A 17,086-nucleotide genomic window follows, 5' to 3' on the forward strand; every position below is an offset into this window, starting at 1 on the left:
AATGGTACGTTTATGAGGAATATTATACAACCAGAAGTCCCAATCAATATATTGTAACTAAAATAACATAAAATTTATTATTACTAAAATATTAAGACTATTAAAACTGTAATTTATTTGTATAAAGAATGTGTTACCTTTTTCCTCCTTTTTACTTTAGCAAAGTAATTACACAAATACTCCTTCCAATCATCCGTCTTTATACTTTTGTATGCGAAATTAAAAAAATAAGATTTAAGAAATTCTTCGAATACTAAAAATCCTCCTAAGTTACTCTCTAGGTTGTCTAAAAATATATATCCTAGTTCGTAAGGTACATATGTAACGAATTTTATAGGCAACAAACCGGTCAACTCAGGTATTAAGCATTTCAACGAGTTGGCCTCTGTTGATACGTCTATCTATAATATAATTTAGAAAATAATACAGAAGAAATGTGTTTATTTAATTATGTGCGTGATGTAAAAAGATGTAATCCGGTATCATATAAAATATTCTGTAATCTGGTATCATATACGATATTACTATTCCATTTGTTTTTAATCAAAATTAATACTTTACCATGTTATTCAGATCCATACATGATAATTTTTTGTTAAATAACTGCATGTCAGTAAGCTTACATATTTTGCAAATAATTTTTCTGGCAACAAATATGCTGATACTTTTATTTAACCACAAATGATTATAATTTGCACACGTAACTAAATGTCTTCCCCAGCTTTGTGCGATACTTTGTGCGAGTAAACTCATAGTAGAATCATCTCCGTAAAGTAAAGTTGGTGAAAAAAATGTTATGCATGGACATTCTGATTCGAAACGGTCGAAACATGGTGGAAGCACGCATACATCGTATCTATCTAAAGATATCATTTTAAGTATTTTGTATAATAATAATAAAAGAGAAGATTAATAATTCACAAAATAATAAATTTCTTTCTATACGAAAACTTAAATAAATTAATACTAAACAATTTAATTGATATTTTATACCCCAAAAATAAGGTCCACACAAATCTTCAGCAATTTTCAACATTTTTTCAATTACGCCTGTACGAAATGTATGGACAGCTTCGTCAATAAATTTCTTCTCAGCAAACACATTGCTTCTTATACTAATATGTTTTTTCTGTAGTGAACCTACAGCAATAATTACTGCGTAAGATGCTACTTGTTTCGCTTGAAGAAAAGTATATAGGTTTACCTCCGATTTATTTGATACATTTTGCAAAAGTGCAGACATTATAACTGTAAAATCTTTTGGCACTGCAATCTAAAAAATGAAATACATATCAATAAAAATTAAATGAATATTTTATTAATTATTAAAGATTAATTATATTAAAACAGTTTATAAGAAAAGAGAATAGATATTATTATATATGTTTATCATCATACATTTAATTTTTTTCACTGATACATTTTATTTTTTCGTAAATTTTTATTATTTTTATTAATAATATTAATAATAATCAATCATGTTTTTATATAAATGTGTAAAATACACATGCATACACATACTATCTACATTTAAATTTTTACCGTAGCAGTGTACGAAAATTTTACAGATGGTGTATCTTGGCAGGGAAATACTGCTCTAGCGAAAGTTAACTGAAACAACAGAAATTTTTATACAATCTGCTGTTGATATTGATCAATTTTATTTAACCAGTTTACCTTGTTATCAGACAATAAGAAAGGATGTGTACCATCAGCAGTTTGTGCAGGTCTTAGCCAATATAACGCAGGTGATTTTGGACTTGTTTCATATTCAATTTGAACTTTACATCTGAAAATAACGTACTATTAAAGATGTACTCAATTCTTGCATCAATAATTTTTAGTAATTATATTTTTTTAATGTTTTATATTCACTGAATAGGCTGAAAATCACATGTTTCTTCAGTTTTTGGTAACTGTATGGTAAATGAGCTTCCAACAATATGTTGATATCCAATAGAATATTGTAAAGCTACTTTAGTAACAGGATTTGTGACACGTTTTATGATAAGTGCATAATTATCTAAAATCTAATTAAAGCGATATTACATATTAATACTACATATTACCAAATTAAAACTTTGCTCAATATAATAGGAAATATCTACTCACTATTTCTGTAATTGAATGTTTTTGTTTTTCTATAGTCAAAATCGCTTTTCCTTTAAGAACTTCTTGATTAAAATCTACATATAGTTCTAAATGAATGTTAGTTACTCGTGCAAATTCTAATAATTAGAAAATAATAAATATTTAAAAATGTTTAATAAATAACAATATATTAATATAACACAATGTGCGTAAATATACACATCAGAAAATAATATACTATAATTAACTAACTATTATAACATAATATAATATTGTTTTTAAAATACAGATAAACATTCGATTTTTGTGCTAAATATAATATATTTTATATATTTAAGAAAATTAACAGTAGAATGTCACCAATTATATAAATTTGAGAAAGATTAATTTAATTTTTTTTAATGTAAACTACTAAAGCCTAAAGATTTAAAGATATATATGATATTTCATCTTTTGAACCTTAATGAATTCTGCAAATATATTTTACTATATCTCTTTAAAAAAAAATAAATTAATAAATCAAATTACAATTCTAAACAGAATCGTAAGGCTCGTAACATATTCTTGTAAGACTTATAAGAATTTTTAAGTGCTTATACCTTTATGCAATATTTTTACAGACTTCTTACTAGCTATAAAATTTATTTAAAAAATCATAAATATTTATGAATAATCATATGTCTCACAATATATGCGCATAAAATTAGAATATTAGTCATAAGTTCTTACAAGTTTTACGAATCTTATGATTCTGCTTAGAATTGACCTATAAGTAAGCTAATTAAATAACTAAAATACCTGGTCTTGAAAAGGAGTGTGGATCTCCAGGAGATAAAGCCATTTTTAAATATTCACACGTTGTAACCTCTCCGAGTAATATTCGATAAAGAATCTTTAAATATATAAACTGACTGCAAGGACACAGTATAGTTTCTCCTACTTTTATCCATTTTTCTCTGTTTGACAACATCATTTGTTTATTACAGTTCAGATAACTAAACTAACTGTGTACCACGTAAATAATTTTGTTTGACACAAATCAAATTCGTAATATATACGCAGTTTATTTAATTTAATTTTACAGAAGCCAAAGGAACGAGAATTTTTTTTCCCCGCATTTATTGACGGATAACGAAAAAATGTATTGATATGGATTTGACACACATCATTGTACAGCGCAACCTCCTTGGTACCATTTAATAAACTAGAATTAAAATAGTAAACGTGTATTTATGAAATTGTACTATAAAAATAATGACTATTATAAAAATAGTGATTGTACATATTCAAATGATGGGTGCAATCACTATAATATATAATTTATAATTTATAATTTTATAATATATAATTTTACAGAAAGTGCATATTGTTCGTCATTTCAAAATATGTTGCTCAATAACAGGCCTAGATTAAGAGTGGGGAAAGGAGAAAGAGGAGGCTAAGGGAGTCAATCCCGGGCCTCTTTTTTTAGAGGGCCTTTTAGCCTTAACTTAAAATTGTATTCCATTGATAAAAATAAATATTTGAATGAAAATAAACAATTAAAAATTTCAATTTTGCATTTCTCGTACAATAAAAAATACAATATAACACATATAATATTCACACACGATGACTGATACTAGTCTATAATATCGTCATTGGCATTATTAGCAACAGAGACTGAACTACTGAAAAATCTTGATTTTAATGATTTAATCAATGAATTTGCGCAAAATAAATTACGAAAAAGCGTTTGTAAGTACCACTAAAAAATTTTTCATGCATGAATTTATATAAATATGTATAAACATATATAAATATGTATAAATATTTATAAATATATATAATTATGTATGAGATGTGTCCATACATGTTTATACATCTTTTTTTTATTTGAAAAATTTACTTTTTAATATACTAAAAATGATAATAATAATAATAATAATAATAATAAATAATTAAAAAGAAAATGTTTGCATTGTTTATTTTAGAAAAAATCAAATTTGGAGACATATAAAAGAATTGCTCATATATAATTGTATGTAAAATTATACATAGTTATGTATGAGCAAATTTTTTTGCATTTTTCCAAACTTAATTTTTTCTAAAACAAACAATGCGACAATTGTTCCATTAATTATTTTTGATGTTTTCTCAATATTATTATTTTTAGTACATTAAGAAGTAATTTTAAAAGAAAGAAAAATGTATGCGGACATATTTCATGTATAATTATACATGTTTATGAATATTTAGAGAAAAGTTCCCTATTATGAAATAGGCGCCTAATATGAGATAGTGGCGTTTCTGGTAAACTAATAGATGCTATCTATTGATTCCACCATAAATTTATTGCTCTTGGATTGAAAACTATTTAATAGAAAATTCATTATTAGATCATGTCTGTAGTCATTATAAAACTTTAGAATTTGGATGTCTTTAAGTTTCATTGAGATGAGCATTTAAATCTTGTTTATTATTTAATAAATAAATATTTGGCAATAAATTCTTTATGTAGTGATAGAGTAAGGTCGTACTAATAAAAAAATGCGGGATATGTTGAGTTGCTTAATCATAGAAGTTAGATTTGATGATCGTAAAATCGTAAGACGTGGAAATCGTAATACCTAAAATATTTCTAATATGAAATAATCTATGCTCCTATGTCAGGAAAATTGTCAGTGAAAATTGTTGCTAAAGTATAAATGTTATTATACAATAATAAAAAGGATAACCGGAATGAACGTGCCTATTTCTGCGATGCTTGATTTCAACTACCTGAAGACGAGTTCTGGGTATAATGTATTGCATACTCATTTTTCGCGCACCTTGGCTGCGTTTGTTTGTATTTAAGAGAAACATTAAATAAAGTTTTTTAGTTACAATACGGATATACTTTGCGTTTTATCAATTTCTCGGGGCATCTCATATTAGAAGCACAATTTTTTGACTTTGCGATTTGCTCACTTTTTACATTTCTTTAATTTAAAAAAAAATGGAATTTAAATTAAATTTTATGTAACATTATCTTAAAGCTTATTAAATTCCCTTCAAAATGACCTATTATTTTTTTTAATTCTGCCAATAAACTTCAGGCATTTACCCAAGATAAACTTGGTATCTCATATTATAATAGGTCTTCTTTCCTTTATATGTATTTAGATATGTTTGTACATATTTATATGTATTTACGTAAAAAATTTTTTATTAAGATTAAATTTTCAATAAAATGTAAATTATCTTTATGTGTTTATTTTTCAACATCCAGAACTGAATTGTATCTTATAAGTTGCACAAAAGTCGATATACAAACAATCACACCCGATAAACAATTTTTTATGCATGAATATGTATAAATATGTATAAACATACCTAAACATGCATAGATATTCATAAACATGTATAATTATATATGAAATATATATGAAATAATTGTCCATACATGTTTATATTCTTTCTTTTGTAAAATTACTATTTAGTGTAATAGAAATAATAATAGTAATGTGAAAACATAAAATATAATTAAAGGGATAATTTTCGCATTGCTTGTTTTAGAAAAAAAAACAAGTTTGGAAAAATGTAAAAAAATTGTTTATACATAATTTACGCATAATTTTATATATAATTATACAAAATAATTTTTTTACATTTCTTCAAACTTGATTTTTTTCTAAAACAAATAGTACAAAAATTATCTTTTTAATTATTTTTAATGATTTCACGTTACTATTACTATTTCTATTACACTAAAAAAGTAATTTTACAAAAAAAAGAATGTATGAACATATATGAACATATTTCATATATAATTATACATGTTTATGCGTGTTTATGTATGTTTATATATATTCATGCATGAAAAATTTTTTACCGGATATGTTTTTAATCGGTTTTAAATTTAATTTTACAAAATTAAGAAGATAGAAAGTTTTTGCAACGATTTTTTATCAATATTTTATCGTTATTGGTTGTTCAGCAATGCAAACAGATCAACGATTCAAGATCGCATAATTCAATAAAAAAAACAGTAAAAAAAATAATTCAGTAAAAAATTTTTTAAAAAAGCATTTTGTAGATATATAAAGCTCTGCAGGGTATAAGCAATCATGAAACTTTTTCTCTTGAGCAAAAACGTGATAAGTGAACATTTTTATACGTACATAATTTATTTTTAAATATCTGAATATTATCATAAATATCTGTGCATATTAATTAAAAATAGTAAAATAAATCATAAAATTAATATTGCATTATGTGTTAATTAAAAAATTAATAATCTTACATTAATTTCTGTAAGACCAATAGTTGGTATTTCTAAAGAAGTCACGTGATCTTCGTTTCATTGCCGCCCACCTCCTGTTGGATGCATAACCTCAAAACGTGCTTGAACCTGCTTTTACGAGGAAAAGAATAGGTAATCTAAAATTTTATTTGTTAGCCGTGTTTTGCATCACTCAAATTTATTCTGCACGCATCTCTTGATGCTGTTCTCTTTTATTTAGAAAAGTGTTGCGTGCCTATACTAAAGTTAAAGGAAGCATACATAAAACGTGCGGTCTTTGCAACTCTAAAATTATTAGATCGCCGTATGCCATGTTGCGCCCGATATTTTTTAAACATATGATATACTTTAAGCTCTTTCTTTGCATTACACGTTTACATCAATTTATATCTACGTGTTTATATACATTTGTCGTGTAATTTTTAACTCGAGGGTGCAACATTTTGAAGTGTAATTAGTAATCGCCCATGTATCGTTTATTATATTTTGCCTGATTGTTCCAGAACATTTGCAACCATGAGCCGTTTCTTCGCAACTGGCTCAGATTCTGAATCTGATAGCGCCTCTGAGGAGGAACAGATCCCAAGGGCGCCTGCGACAGCTTTTACAGTAAGCATATCAAGACAAGCATTTTCAATATATTTTTTTAGGTGGTTTCCAGTTGACAACAGAGCAACACAAGTATTATCTTTTGATGTTGTAAAATTCTTTAATTTATTGTTTTTGCTTTTAGTTTCTCATTGAATCTAGATCAGGCCTGTCCAATTTGACCTCTAGAGGCAAAACGTATAATCATTGACTCAAAAAAATTCAATGTAGGTAAGATTATCGGAGACTGGGAAGTGTTGATACATATCTAAGTAACACTTATCAACACTTCATAAATATTATATACTCCTAAAATCTTATATTGAATTTTTTTTACGTCAATGATTTTACATTTTGACTCCAGAGCTCAAATTGGACAGGCCTGATCTAGATATATAAACCAATCATGTAAAAGAATTTTACAACAATTGTAAGCTGCTTTCTCTGCTGAACAGTCTTTGTTATTCATAAAGTGCCAAGAAAAATAAAACTACTTGGTTGAATAACTCAATATTTCTTTATAGTTTAGTGATGATGAGGAAGAGACAAAGCGTGTTGTACGCTCTACAAAGGAGAAGCGATATGAAGAAATTGCAAATCTTATAAAACTTATTAGGAATTACAAGAAGATTAAGGACATGAGCAGCATGTTGACCAGTAAGTTTCAACTTCATAAATCTTTTATAATGTTTTATGCATTTGAAAATTGCATTAGCAAGGACTAAGCATATCATTGGTTACAATATATATTTATAAATACATTGGTTTAATGGTTGGTGATTAAGTATTTTTATTATAACAAGTATTTACTTCCATAATTCTAGGTTTCGAGGACTTGATGCGAGCCTATCAGAAAGCTTTACCCGTGATCACCAAGGAGGAGCTTGGACAAACGCCAAGATTTTACGTTAGATGTTTGGTAGAAATGGAGGATTTTATTAACGAGGTGTGGGAAGACCGCGACGGACGCAAGAATATGTCCAAGAACAATTCCAAGTCACTTTCAACATTGCGTCAGAAGTTGCGAAAGTATAATAAGGACTTTGAAGAGGACATTGGCAAATTTAGAGAAAATCCTGATCAAGACGATGACGAAGAAGAAGAGAAAGGTTTAATTACTACAAGAAATATCTTAATACTTAGTTCAGTTTAAATCATTTTGAGATAAAAAAAAATTAATGATTCTATTTCAGCCGAAGAGGTTCTAGAATCTGAAGAAGAAGATGATAGTGCTGTAGCTTTCAAAAAGGCAGGATCAGAAGCAAGTGAACCGGATGTGTCCAAGTTCAAGGTTTTCTATGACATCAAGATTCTAACATCTACGATATATGATGCGTTTTTGTTTATAATTTAGTAAATTAAAAATTCTGTGTGATGCGGTTTTAGTAATTTATTTAAATCGTAAACAGCAAGAGAAATTGCATCGTGTGCTGAAGATTTTACAAAAGTGCCAGAAATTGATTAAAATAGTTCAAATCTATTTCCTTGTGTTATAGAAGACCGCAACCGATGGTGAAGATGGCAGTGAAAGTGAATCTGACTGGGGTAGTGATTCGGACAGTGAGAGCACAAGTAGCGATGACGAAGGCCAATATCAAAACATTCGTGAGCGTTTCATCAAGAAGTACGTTTTTTTAATGATAAAATTTGATAAAAATGCTTTCTACTTAATGAAACAAGCAAAATTTATCAATATAATATATATATATAAATAACACCATAATCTTTTTTATACAGAGCTACATTTCAAGAAGATGACGAAGATAAAGCAAAGAGGAAGGAACAACGTAAAGAGCGCAAAGAAAAAGAGCGAAAGAAGAAACGCGACGAAGATGATGGCGAAGGAGAGTGGGAAACCGTCAAGGGCGGTGTGGCTATTCCCTCTGAAAAGCCAAAGATGTTCGCCAAGGATGCGGAGATTAATATCGGCGCGGTGTTGAAGAAGCTTTCCGAGATAATTGCAGCTCGCGGTAAAAAGCGCACGGACAGACGCGAGCAAATAGAACTCTTACACGAACTGCAACTGATAGCAGATGCACATAATCTTGGCCCAGCTGTAGCCGTAAAGATCAAGTTTTCCATCGTGTCTTCCATATTTGATTACAATCCAAAGGTTTCTGATGCTATGAAGCCGGAATATTGGTCCAAGTACGTAATTTTTCGTGAAATAAATATATATGTGTACATATATATAAATTTAGAAACCTTAAGATAAAAGATTTAAAATAAGCAAGTATTAAATAAATATTTTTTACAGAATACTTGAGCGCATTACTGAAATGTTGGATATGCTGCTGAGCAATTTAGATATGGTAATAGCAGAAACAATAGCTGAAGAAATGGAGGAGTTTGAAACGACGCCATACAAAATACATGGTTGCGTATTAACACTGGTAGAACGTCTTGATGAGGAATTTACAAAGTTGTTGAAGGAATGCGATCCACACAGCAATGAATACGTGGAAAGGTAATATCTTTTGAAAGAAATGCAATCTATTTACGACTATTAATATTGTTTATACTATAAAATATCTACACTTGTCACAGATTGAAAGATGAGAAGCAAGTTGCTGCCATAATTGACAAGGTGCAGGAATATTTAGAGAGGCAAGGGACCGTATCCGAGCTTTGTCGCGTGTATCTTCGTAAAATTGAGCATTTGTATTACAAATTTGATTCAAATGTTTTGAAACAAAAGGAGGTAATTTTCTGAAGTATTTACATACACATGAAACTTTTCTATTTTATTAAAGCTCCTGAGTACTTACAAGGGACACTAGGCAACTAAAAAATTCAAGACAATCTGAAACTTGCAAATCTTTGTGTACAAGTAGAATAGTTCATCAGTAAAACAAAATTATTTTTTGTGCGGAATTACAGTTTTAGAGGATGAAACACCTCTTTGAAAAAAATCAGTTTTTTTTTTCTTTTGAAGCAAATATCGTCGAAACTATAAGAGATAGAAAAAAATTTCCAGAATGAAAATTGAATGGTTTCAAGAGTACTTCAGAACTATAATAAAAAAAATTTTTAATAGGAGTGGGATATGAGTATGATGGATAACATGATGTGTACAGTTGAATAGTGTCTCTAAATCTCTGTCCTCTCTGTCTATGAACTGCTTATGAGATTCAAGGACTACAATTGAAAAACGCGAAATATGAGGCGGTATTTATAGTCCGTTTTTATTTTAAAACTGTCTTAAATATAATATCTTAAGATACTAACACAGTGCTCGGATTAACTTACGGCATCTTAAGATTGTACTTAAAACAGTCTAAATGTAAGAATCGACTATGAATACCGATCGGTATCGAAACAGCCTTAAATTGTCAAAATTATATCGAATTAGGGTGAACTTGGATCAGATGTAATCACATCCGTGCAAGTTATGGAGAAGTTATGCAAATACGTCTATGCCCATGATAATACTGATCGACTAAGAACTCGTGCGATTCTTTCGCACATTTATCACCATGCCCTTCATGATAACTGGTTCCAAGCTCGTGATTTGATCCTGATGTCGCATCTTCAAGAAACCATTCAGCATTCTGATCCAGCCACACAGGTTTGAATATGTACATGTATTTATCTTATCAATAAACTCTATTTCTATCATTGTAAATTAATTTTAATTGGTTTAATTTATTTTTTTCTAATTCCTGAAGTTTTTATCTTCTAGAAGATAAAAAGTTGAACCAAGATTAATACATTGATAGAAACAGACATAAAATGTATAAAAATAATTGTATTGCTTTTTTTTTAGATTTTATACAATCGTACGATAGCCCATTTAGGATTATGTGCATTCCGTCATGCGAATATCAAAGATGCTCACAACTGCTTGGTCGATTTGATGGTAACAGGCAAAGTGAAAGAACTTCTGGCGCAGGGTCTCCTACCACAACGACAGCACGAACGTAGCAAGGAACAAGAGAAAATCGAAAAGCAAAGGCAAATGCCTTTCCATATGCACATTAATCTGGAACTTCTGGAATGTGTATACCTTGTTTCAGCAATGCTCATCGAAATTCCTTATATGGCCGGTATGTCTTCTGTGTTTAATATTTTTTATATTATAATATATATATTTTTATATATGTTGCATGTACACACGCGCGCGCATATATATATATATATATATATATATATATATATATATATATATATAAACATTATCAAGTACCGAAAACCATTCCGATTAAAAATAAGAGATTCTTTTTCTGATTTTGTCACAAAGACATACACATACGATAAAATAAGAAATTGTGTGCGTGCGTGCGTGCGTGCGTGCGTGTGTGTGTGTGTGTGTGACTCAGAATTTATTATATGCGACAAATTATTCAATTCTAGCGCACGAGTTTGACGCGAGACGAAGAATGATCTCGAAGACTTTCTATCAACAACTACGATCCAGTGAACGTCAATCGTTAGTCGGACCTCCGGAATCCATGAGAGAGCATGTCGTTGCTGCCGCCAAAGCAATGCGTAACGGAAATTGGTCCGCTTGCAACAATTATATTATAAATGAAAAGATGAATGCAAAGGTATTAGAGATTTGCATTAACAATTTTTTTTCAAATTGAGAATACGTGGTAGTAATTACTTTTGTCAAAATAGGTATGGGATCTTTTCCATCAAGCGGACAAAGTGCGAGCTATGTTAACACGATTAATCAAGGAAGAGGCATTGAGGACTTATCTATTTACGTACTCGCATGTGTACGATTCGATCTCGATGCCAAAGCTCGCTGACATGTTCCAGTTGAAGCGGCCCATAGTCCACTCAATTATCAGTAAAATGATCATTAACGAAGAGCTCATGGTACTATGCAGAGATATCTGTGTTACATATAATGATTTATTTATGTAATTCTATATAATTTATATATACCTTTTTTATAAATCTAGGCATCATTGGATGACCCAACTGGAACTGTAGTTATGCACCGAAGCGAACCGAGCCGTCTTCAATCATTGGCTCTGCAATTAACTGATAAAGTAAACAACTTTGTAGATTCGAACGAACGTATCTTCGAAATGAAGCAAGGTACATATAATAGACGAATGACTAGATATTTTTGACGATCTTTATTATAGTCTTTATTTATACCACCACGATCTTTATTTTGATGTATCGTCGAAATCATTGACTTGACTACTATCAAAATTGTTCAATATATAATATTAAATAGATCAATTTTTTTTATAAAAATTAATATTAAAATTATATTCTTTCTAATATAAATGTGCTACTTAAATAAATTGTTGCTTTTATTTTTCATATATTTATATTTTATGTTTTATGTCATTTTTAATGCCTTTTTCTTAAACCTGATTTGGTCTGACCTGACCTGACTTGATCCGACTCGACTCCAACTCTGACTTTATAAATAAATTTGTATACATTACAAATACAATAAAAAGTACAAAATTATTAAAATATTTAATCGTATATGATAATATAAACAAAAAGAGAGATAGGGAGAGAGAAAATTAAGATATTCAATCACATACATTTAATTTTTTTGATATTTTATTTTTGTTAACAGAAATATTAATTAAAGATAATTTAGAATAGAATTACTGTAATAAAAAATAGATATTAAATAATATTAAAATGCATATTATATAATTTTTGGAAGTTTATTCAAACAATTTTTTAACAAAATTATATACTTCATATATATCTTACATATTTATTTCATAATTCAGTACAAAAATTTATTTTTAGCATAATCTTCTAATTCGTAATAAATATAATCTCTTGCAGGTAATTTCTTTTCGAGAGGGAATCAAGGCAATTTCCGCGATCGTCAAAATTACAATCGCCAACAAGATTGGGGCCGACAGAGACGTGATCGTGATCGCGATCGTGATCGTAATAGGGAAGAGAATCGAAATTATTAAGTATATGATAATATCAATATGAAATAAAACTTGAGATATCAAATATCATTGTAACGTTTTATCAATACATAAATAATATCGATGATTTATACAAACAATTGTATTCCGTTGATATATTACAGAATTATTTAAGCAATTTGTTTCCCACAATTGTCACAAAAAAGTATTATATATAACTTATATAAAACAAATGTGTAATTTTGATTAATTTATTACACGAAAAAAACATTTTTACATTCTTGACAGATGCCACAAATCTTCAAATCTTTTTTATCCTCTGGATGAGTTTGTTACCCGTTAGAATAGTATCGGATGTAAGAACGAGGCGTATCCCTGTAGACTTCTCTATTAGCCGGCAAGCCGCTATTTCTGCACAAGTAATGCCTCCTATTATGCAGATCACGACCATTTTTGGCGATAATGCGCCCCGGTGACCATTTACAATGCAAGTCGGTAGATTTGTCAGATCCTCGAAGCTGCGAGGATCCTTCTCCTGGTTTAATACAATATTTAATATTTGTGCCTGTAATATGTTGAATGACATTGTATTAATATCGCACAGTTATACATCGCTTAATTAATATGGAAAAAGAACGCGAATGAAATACGAACTATTGCGGGTATATAAGCGTTATTGAATACGTAGCTAGGACAAGTACGACTGTTCTGATCGGATCGTTTTAAAGAACCAGGTAACATTTTCAATTTTTGCGCATTGCTACTCCACTCGCTGCTCCAGTTCGGTAGTTTATGTAAAATATATTCGTTCCTGTACTTTAACAAGCCAGTTGTGCGCAGCTTGTAGAACAGTGGGATATGCTGATAACCATGAGTATGAAGATGCATCTTTTGGATATCTAAAATCTCGTTTTGCGTGACACCATCGGTAGTGATAGACAACAAGCAAAGGAGACGCAAACATCGCAACTCATGCTCATCTACAAAAAAAATATTTTACATTTTAATCATAATGAAATCATTTTAATTTCTAATCTAATTAATTTCTAATATCAATCGCAATTAAATATAGTTCTAGCTTAATTCGAACGTTAGAAAAGGCACCTATATTCCTCTCAATGTAGCTCAAGCATTCTTTTCGGTCCTTGCAGTCGAGCATCAGTTTTTCAATCGTTTGCAAGACTTGAAACTCTGAGCCTACTGTGTCCGCGATGGCCTGACATGCGGATATATGAAATGCTAATTGCTGGGTCATGTCTCTGGTTCTTTGCAATCTCGTCGACACATATCTCTCCATCTCGGCCAACTTCATTGTCTGTACCGCTTCCTGTTCAGCTATATTAGCAAATTGTTAAAATATCGACAAGGCGGGATCTGTGATATATAGTGCATATATAAAAATAAATACATTTGAGTGACTTGGCCTTTCTGTGCAAAATCGGGAAAGCATCACTACAAGGTGTATCTCTCACTTCTCCATAGATTTGATCTTTATTCGGATCTAATCTGATTTGCGATTTTTCCAACGTCGCTATGCCGATATTTATTTCTACAACTTCGTTCAACAAGCCCGCATATGTTACGGGCGTCAGGAGAGTTGTAGCCAGATCAAAACTCCTATCCATCATAATAAAGGCACCAACCTCGTTTTCTAGACTAGATGAACCCAGACTCTGCTCCATAGATTCCATCAGCTTGCTCATTTGTTGGCTGTGCTTGCCAAGAAAAAGTGAGAGCCTCGGCGAACCGAGTATCAATTGCAACGACCACAGGTTGCGTGCTAACGCTCGCAGAGAACTTGTGTCTTTATGATAATAGAGCTCGACAAACATTGGATTTTCGAAGGATAAAACGTTTCCGTCTAATTTTATGAATTCTATGGAAAACGTCTGCAACGTAAGTAGCTCGGACAAGCCTGAATAAATAATTCGATGTTAGAAAAATAAACAGAGCCGATAATATCATTATAATTTGCTGACCTTCCTCTTCGACTAGATTGTGTAAAACAGGTGGGACGAACGGCACGACCAACAAATGATGGCATACTTGAACGTGTGGTTTACCAGTTAAGGATATTTCAGACTGTATTTGATCTAAGACTCTCTTGCATGCGATCAAGCTGTTAGATACTAAGAATATACGTTGACTGTTTGATGTCTTCAGTCCTTCCTCCAACTTATAAATCTTGTCCACTCCATATCGCCTAAGTAAAATGATACGCAATTATTATAAATTGTGATAATAAAAGTGATATGTAAATGTATGTTAGAATATGAGAATATTTACTTCAATACAGTCACTCCTACGAAACTGTCCAATATTTTCATCAATTTCTGTTCTATTATCAGATCCTTTGATCCTGAGATGGCATCTAGTATTTTCACAAGTTTCTGCTGATTGATTTGCTGAAGTGCGGACAGTTTATCATCTAAAGTGATATCCATTTTGTTTTACTCGTAATAAATCGTGATATATATACATAATACCAAGAGAAGTAATTTCTAAAGCTGATTATCTTCACAGGTATTTTTCATATCTAAACATAAAATTCAGAATTATTTCTTAAATATGTATATATGTATAGTGTTTATGCGTGTTTATGTGTGTGTGTGTGTGTGTGTGTTTTGTGTATATGTATGTGTGTATAAAATTTTGTTCTAAATAATTAGGGTAAATTATATATAAACGCAAGCTAATTGCTTTCATTCTTTTCTTTCCATAAGAAAATAATAGATTTTTATAAAAATAATTAAATTATAAATGTAAGATATAACTTAAGCAGCTATTCTTTTACTTCACTATCTTTACAGATACTTCTATCTAAAAGCAAATTAACTAATTATCTTCACAGATACTTTTTCTGTTTAAAAACAAAATATTTAGAATAAGTTCAAATATATGTTGGGCTGATATTTGTCTAACAAAGATTTTAAGTTTATCGATTAGCTGTAGGATAAGGAGATCCGACAACTTCTCTTTCTTGTAACCAATCAAGACTTGAAATGCTTTGTCAACAAAATGTAATATATTAACCTAATTCTGCTAACTGTATTACTGCATCATGTATATAAGAAAGCTGCTTTCATTCTTTTCTCTCTACAAGAAAGTGATTGAAAGTGATGACTTAAACAAATACGTAATCTGCAATTCTATAAATGTAAAATGTAATTTAATTGTATTTGTGTGAAAACCCATATTGCACTCAAGAATATCAGGCATTTTTATATTGGACAAAAAGAAAGCAACAGTGAGCAACGTTTTAATAAAAATTTCATTCAATCTGCAATTTATCAGTTTCTGAATTTTGTTTTATTTAAGATAAATTAAGAATTATTAATATTATTTCTGTTTTACTAAAATTGTGCATAAACGAGTGTTGTTTACAACCCATATGATCGCAGAAAATAACAGTCCTGACAAAGAGAGTCGAAAAAAAAATTACGAAAACAAATAAAATTACCGCAATTATACGTTTCACGTTATTATATTTATCGTTAAGGAGGCCCGCAAATTGCAGGCGCAAACTGTTAGCGCGATAAGCTGTCAAATGGTAGTCTCTATAATAAGAAACGCTATGAAATTGCGCGTCAAATAACATACGCGAGCACGAAAACTGTCGCGGTAGCGACGTGTCGCCGCGGTCGCCACCGCCACCGCGAGGAACAGCGAGGAACAGCGAGGACTCGAGGAGTGAGGAGTCACGTACTCACGCCGCACGCAGCGCACGCGTGTGTGCGTCGGCAGCGTCGCTACTTATTGCGCGAGAAGAATCGGACTTTGCGCACCGCGCACCACCGCGCACGTCGCCGCGGCGACCCTTTTCATCTTTCCGTTCCATCGCCGAGACAAGTGTACAATACACCCGAATACACTACTGCCGCTCCACGCGAGCGTACTCGACGCCACACGAGCGCGAGCGAGGTTATTTAAAAATGGCGGACGCGTCGTCTTCCGACACTACCTCGGACTGCTGCAATGAATGTTTCTCTGACATTACGTCGGAAAAGTCGGAGTACGTTGTCGTGGGACGCAAGCCATGCACGTCGCACCGTCGCAGCAAGCGGAACCTCCTTCAGAAGCTACTGATAAGGGAGGTAAGCCACCTTGATTCTCGCGACTCGAGTGGCATCGTGAGTGACAGGCCTCAAGGCACCGCGCCTCATGCTGTCAAGAACGATTTCTCACCTATGACGATTCTTAAAGAATCGGGGATTATTCGTCTGACTTCATTGATTTAATTAGAACGAACTGCTGTTCGCATTAAAACCTAATAAAA

The 17,086-nt window shown here is 30.9% G+C and overlaps 3 protein-coding genes across 5 annotated transcripts in view; 2 read left to right on the forward strand and 1 right to left on the reverse strand.

The window, feature by feature from the left end:
• The first annotated feature begins 6,413 nt into the window (after positions 1-6,413).
• Positions 6,414-13,024, forward strand: LOC108749066 (eukaryotic translation initiation factor 3 subunit C). Its single transcript, XM_018487566.1, has 15 exons — positions 6,414-6,487; positions 6,859-6,964; positions 7,468-7,600; positions 7,768-8,052; positions 8,137-8,234; positions 8,440-8,567; positions 8,681-9,091; positions 9,201-9,410; positions 9,491-9,644; positions 10,296-10,511; positions 10,710-10,989; positions 11,297-11,490; positions 11,564-11,767; positions 11,854-11,992; positions 12,716-13,024. The coding sequence occupies exons 2-15, from the start codon at positions 6,872-6,874 to the stop codon at positions 12,850-12,852; spliced, it is 2,682 nt and encodes an 893-aa protein (XP_018343068.1). The 5' UTR covers positions 6,414-6,487; positions 6,859-6,871; the 3' UTR covers positions 12,853-13,024.
• A 41-nt stretch (positions 13,025-13,065) lies between these two features.
• Positions 13,066-16,345, reverse strand: LOC108749068 (vacuolar protein sorting-associated protein 33B). 2 transcript variants are annotated; one of them, XM_018487573.1, is made up of 8 exons: positions 16,271-16,345; positions 15,297-15,346; positions 15,097-15,238; positions 14,790-15,013; positions 14,219-14,725; positions 13,915-14,145; positions 13,465-13,790; positions 13,066-13,375 (listed from the first exon to the last, which is right to left on the reverse strand). In XM_018487573.1, exons 3-8 carry the CDS (start codon positions 15,135-15,137, stop codon positions 13,112-13,114), a joined length of 1,593 nt encoding a protein of 530 aa, XP_018343075.1. In that variant the 5' UTR covers positions 15,138-15,238; positions 15,297-15,346; positions 16,271-16,345; the 3' UTR covers positions 13,066-13,111. The 2 variants fall into 2 exon arrangements, with proteins under 2 accessions (XP_018343075.1, XP_018343074.1); XM_018487572.1 differs by having other exon boundaries at positions 15,097-15,346.
• A 378-nt stretch (positions 16,346-16,723) lies between these two features.
• LOC108749065 overlaps positions 16,724-17,086 on the forward strand; it is a 6,301-nt gene continuing 5,938 nt past the window's right edge. For both annotated transcript variants that reach the window (XM_018487563.1, XM_018487564.1), the window contains exon 1: positions 16,724-16,904. In XM_018487563.1, the coding sequence (XP_018343065.1) occupies positions 16,743-16,904 (162 nt within the window). In that variant the 5' untranslated portion in view covers positions 16,724-16,742. The remainder of the gene's footprint in view (positions 16,905-17,086) is intronic.

This window comes from Trachymyrmex septentrionalis, unplaced genomic scaffold (assembly GCF_001594115.1).
Source record: "Trachymyrmex septentrionalis isolate Tsep2-gDNA-1 unplaced genomic scaffold, Tsep1.0 scaffold259, whole genome shotgun sequence".
NCBI lineage: Eukaryota > Metazoa > Arthropoda > Insecta > Hymenoptera > Formicidae > Trachymyrmex > Trachymyrmex septentrionalis.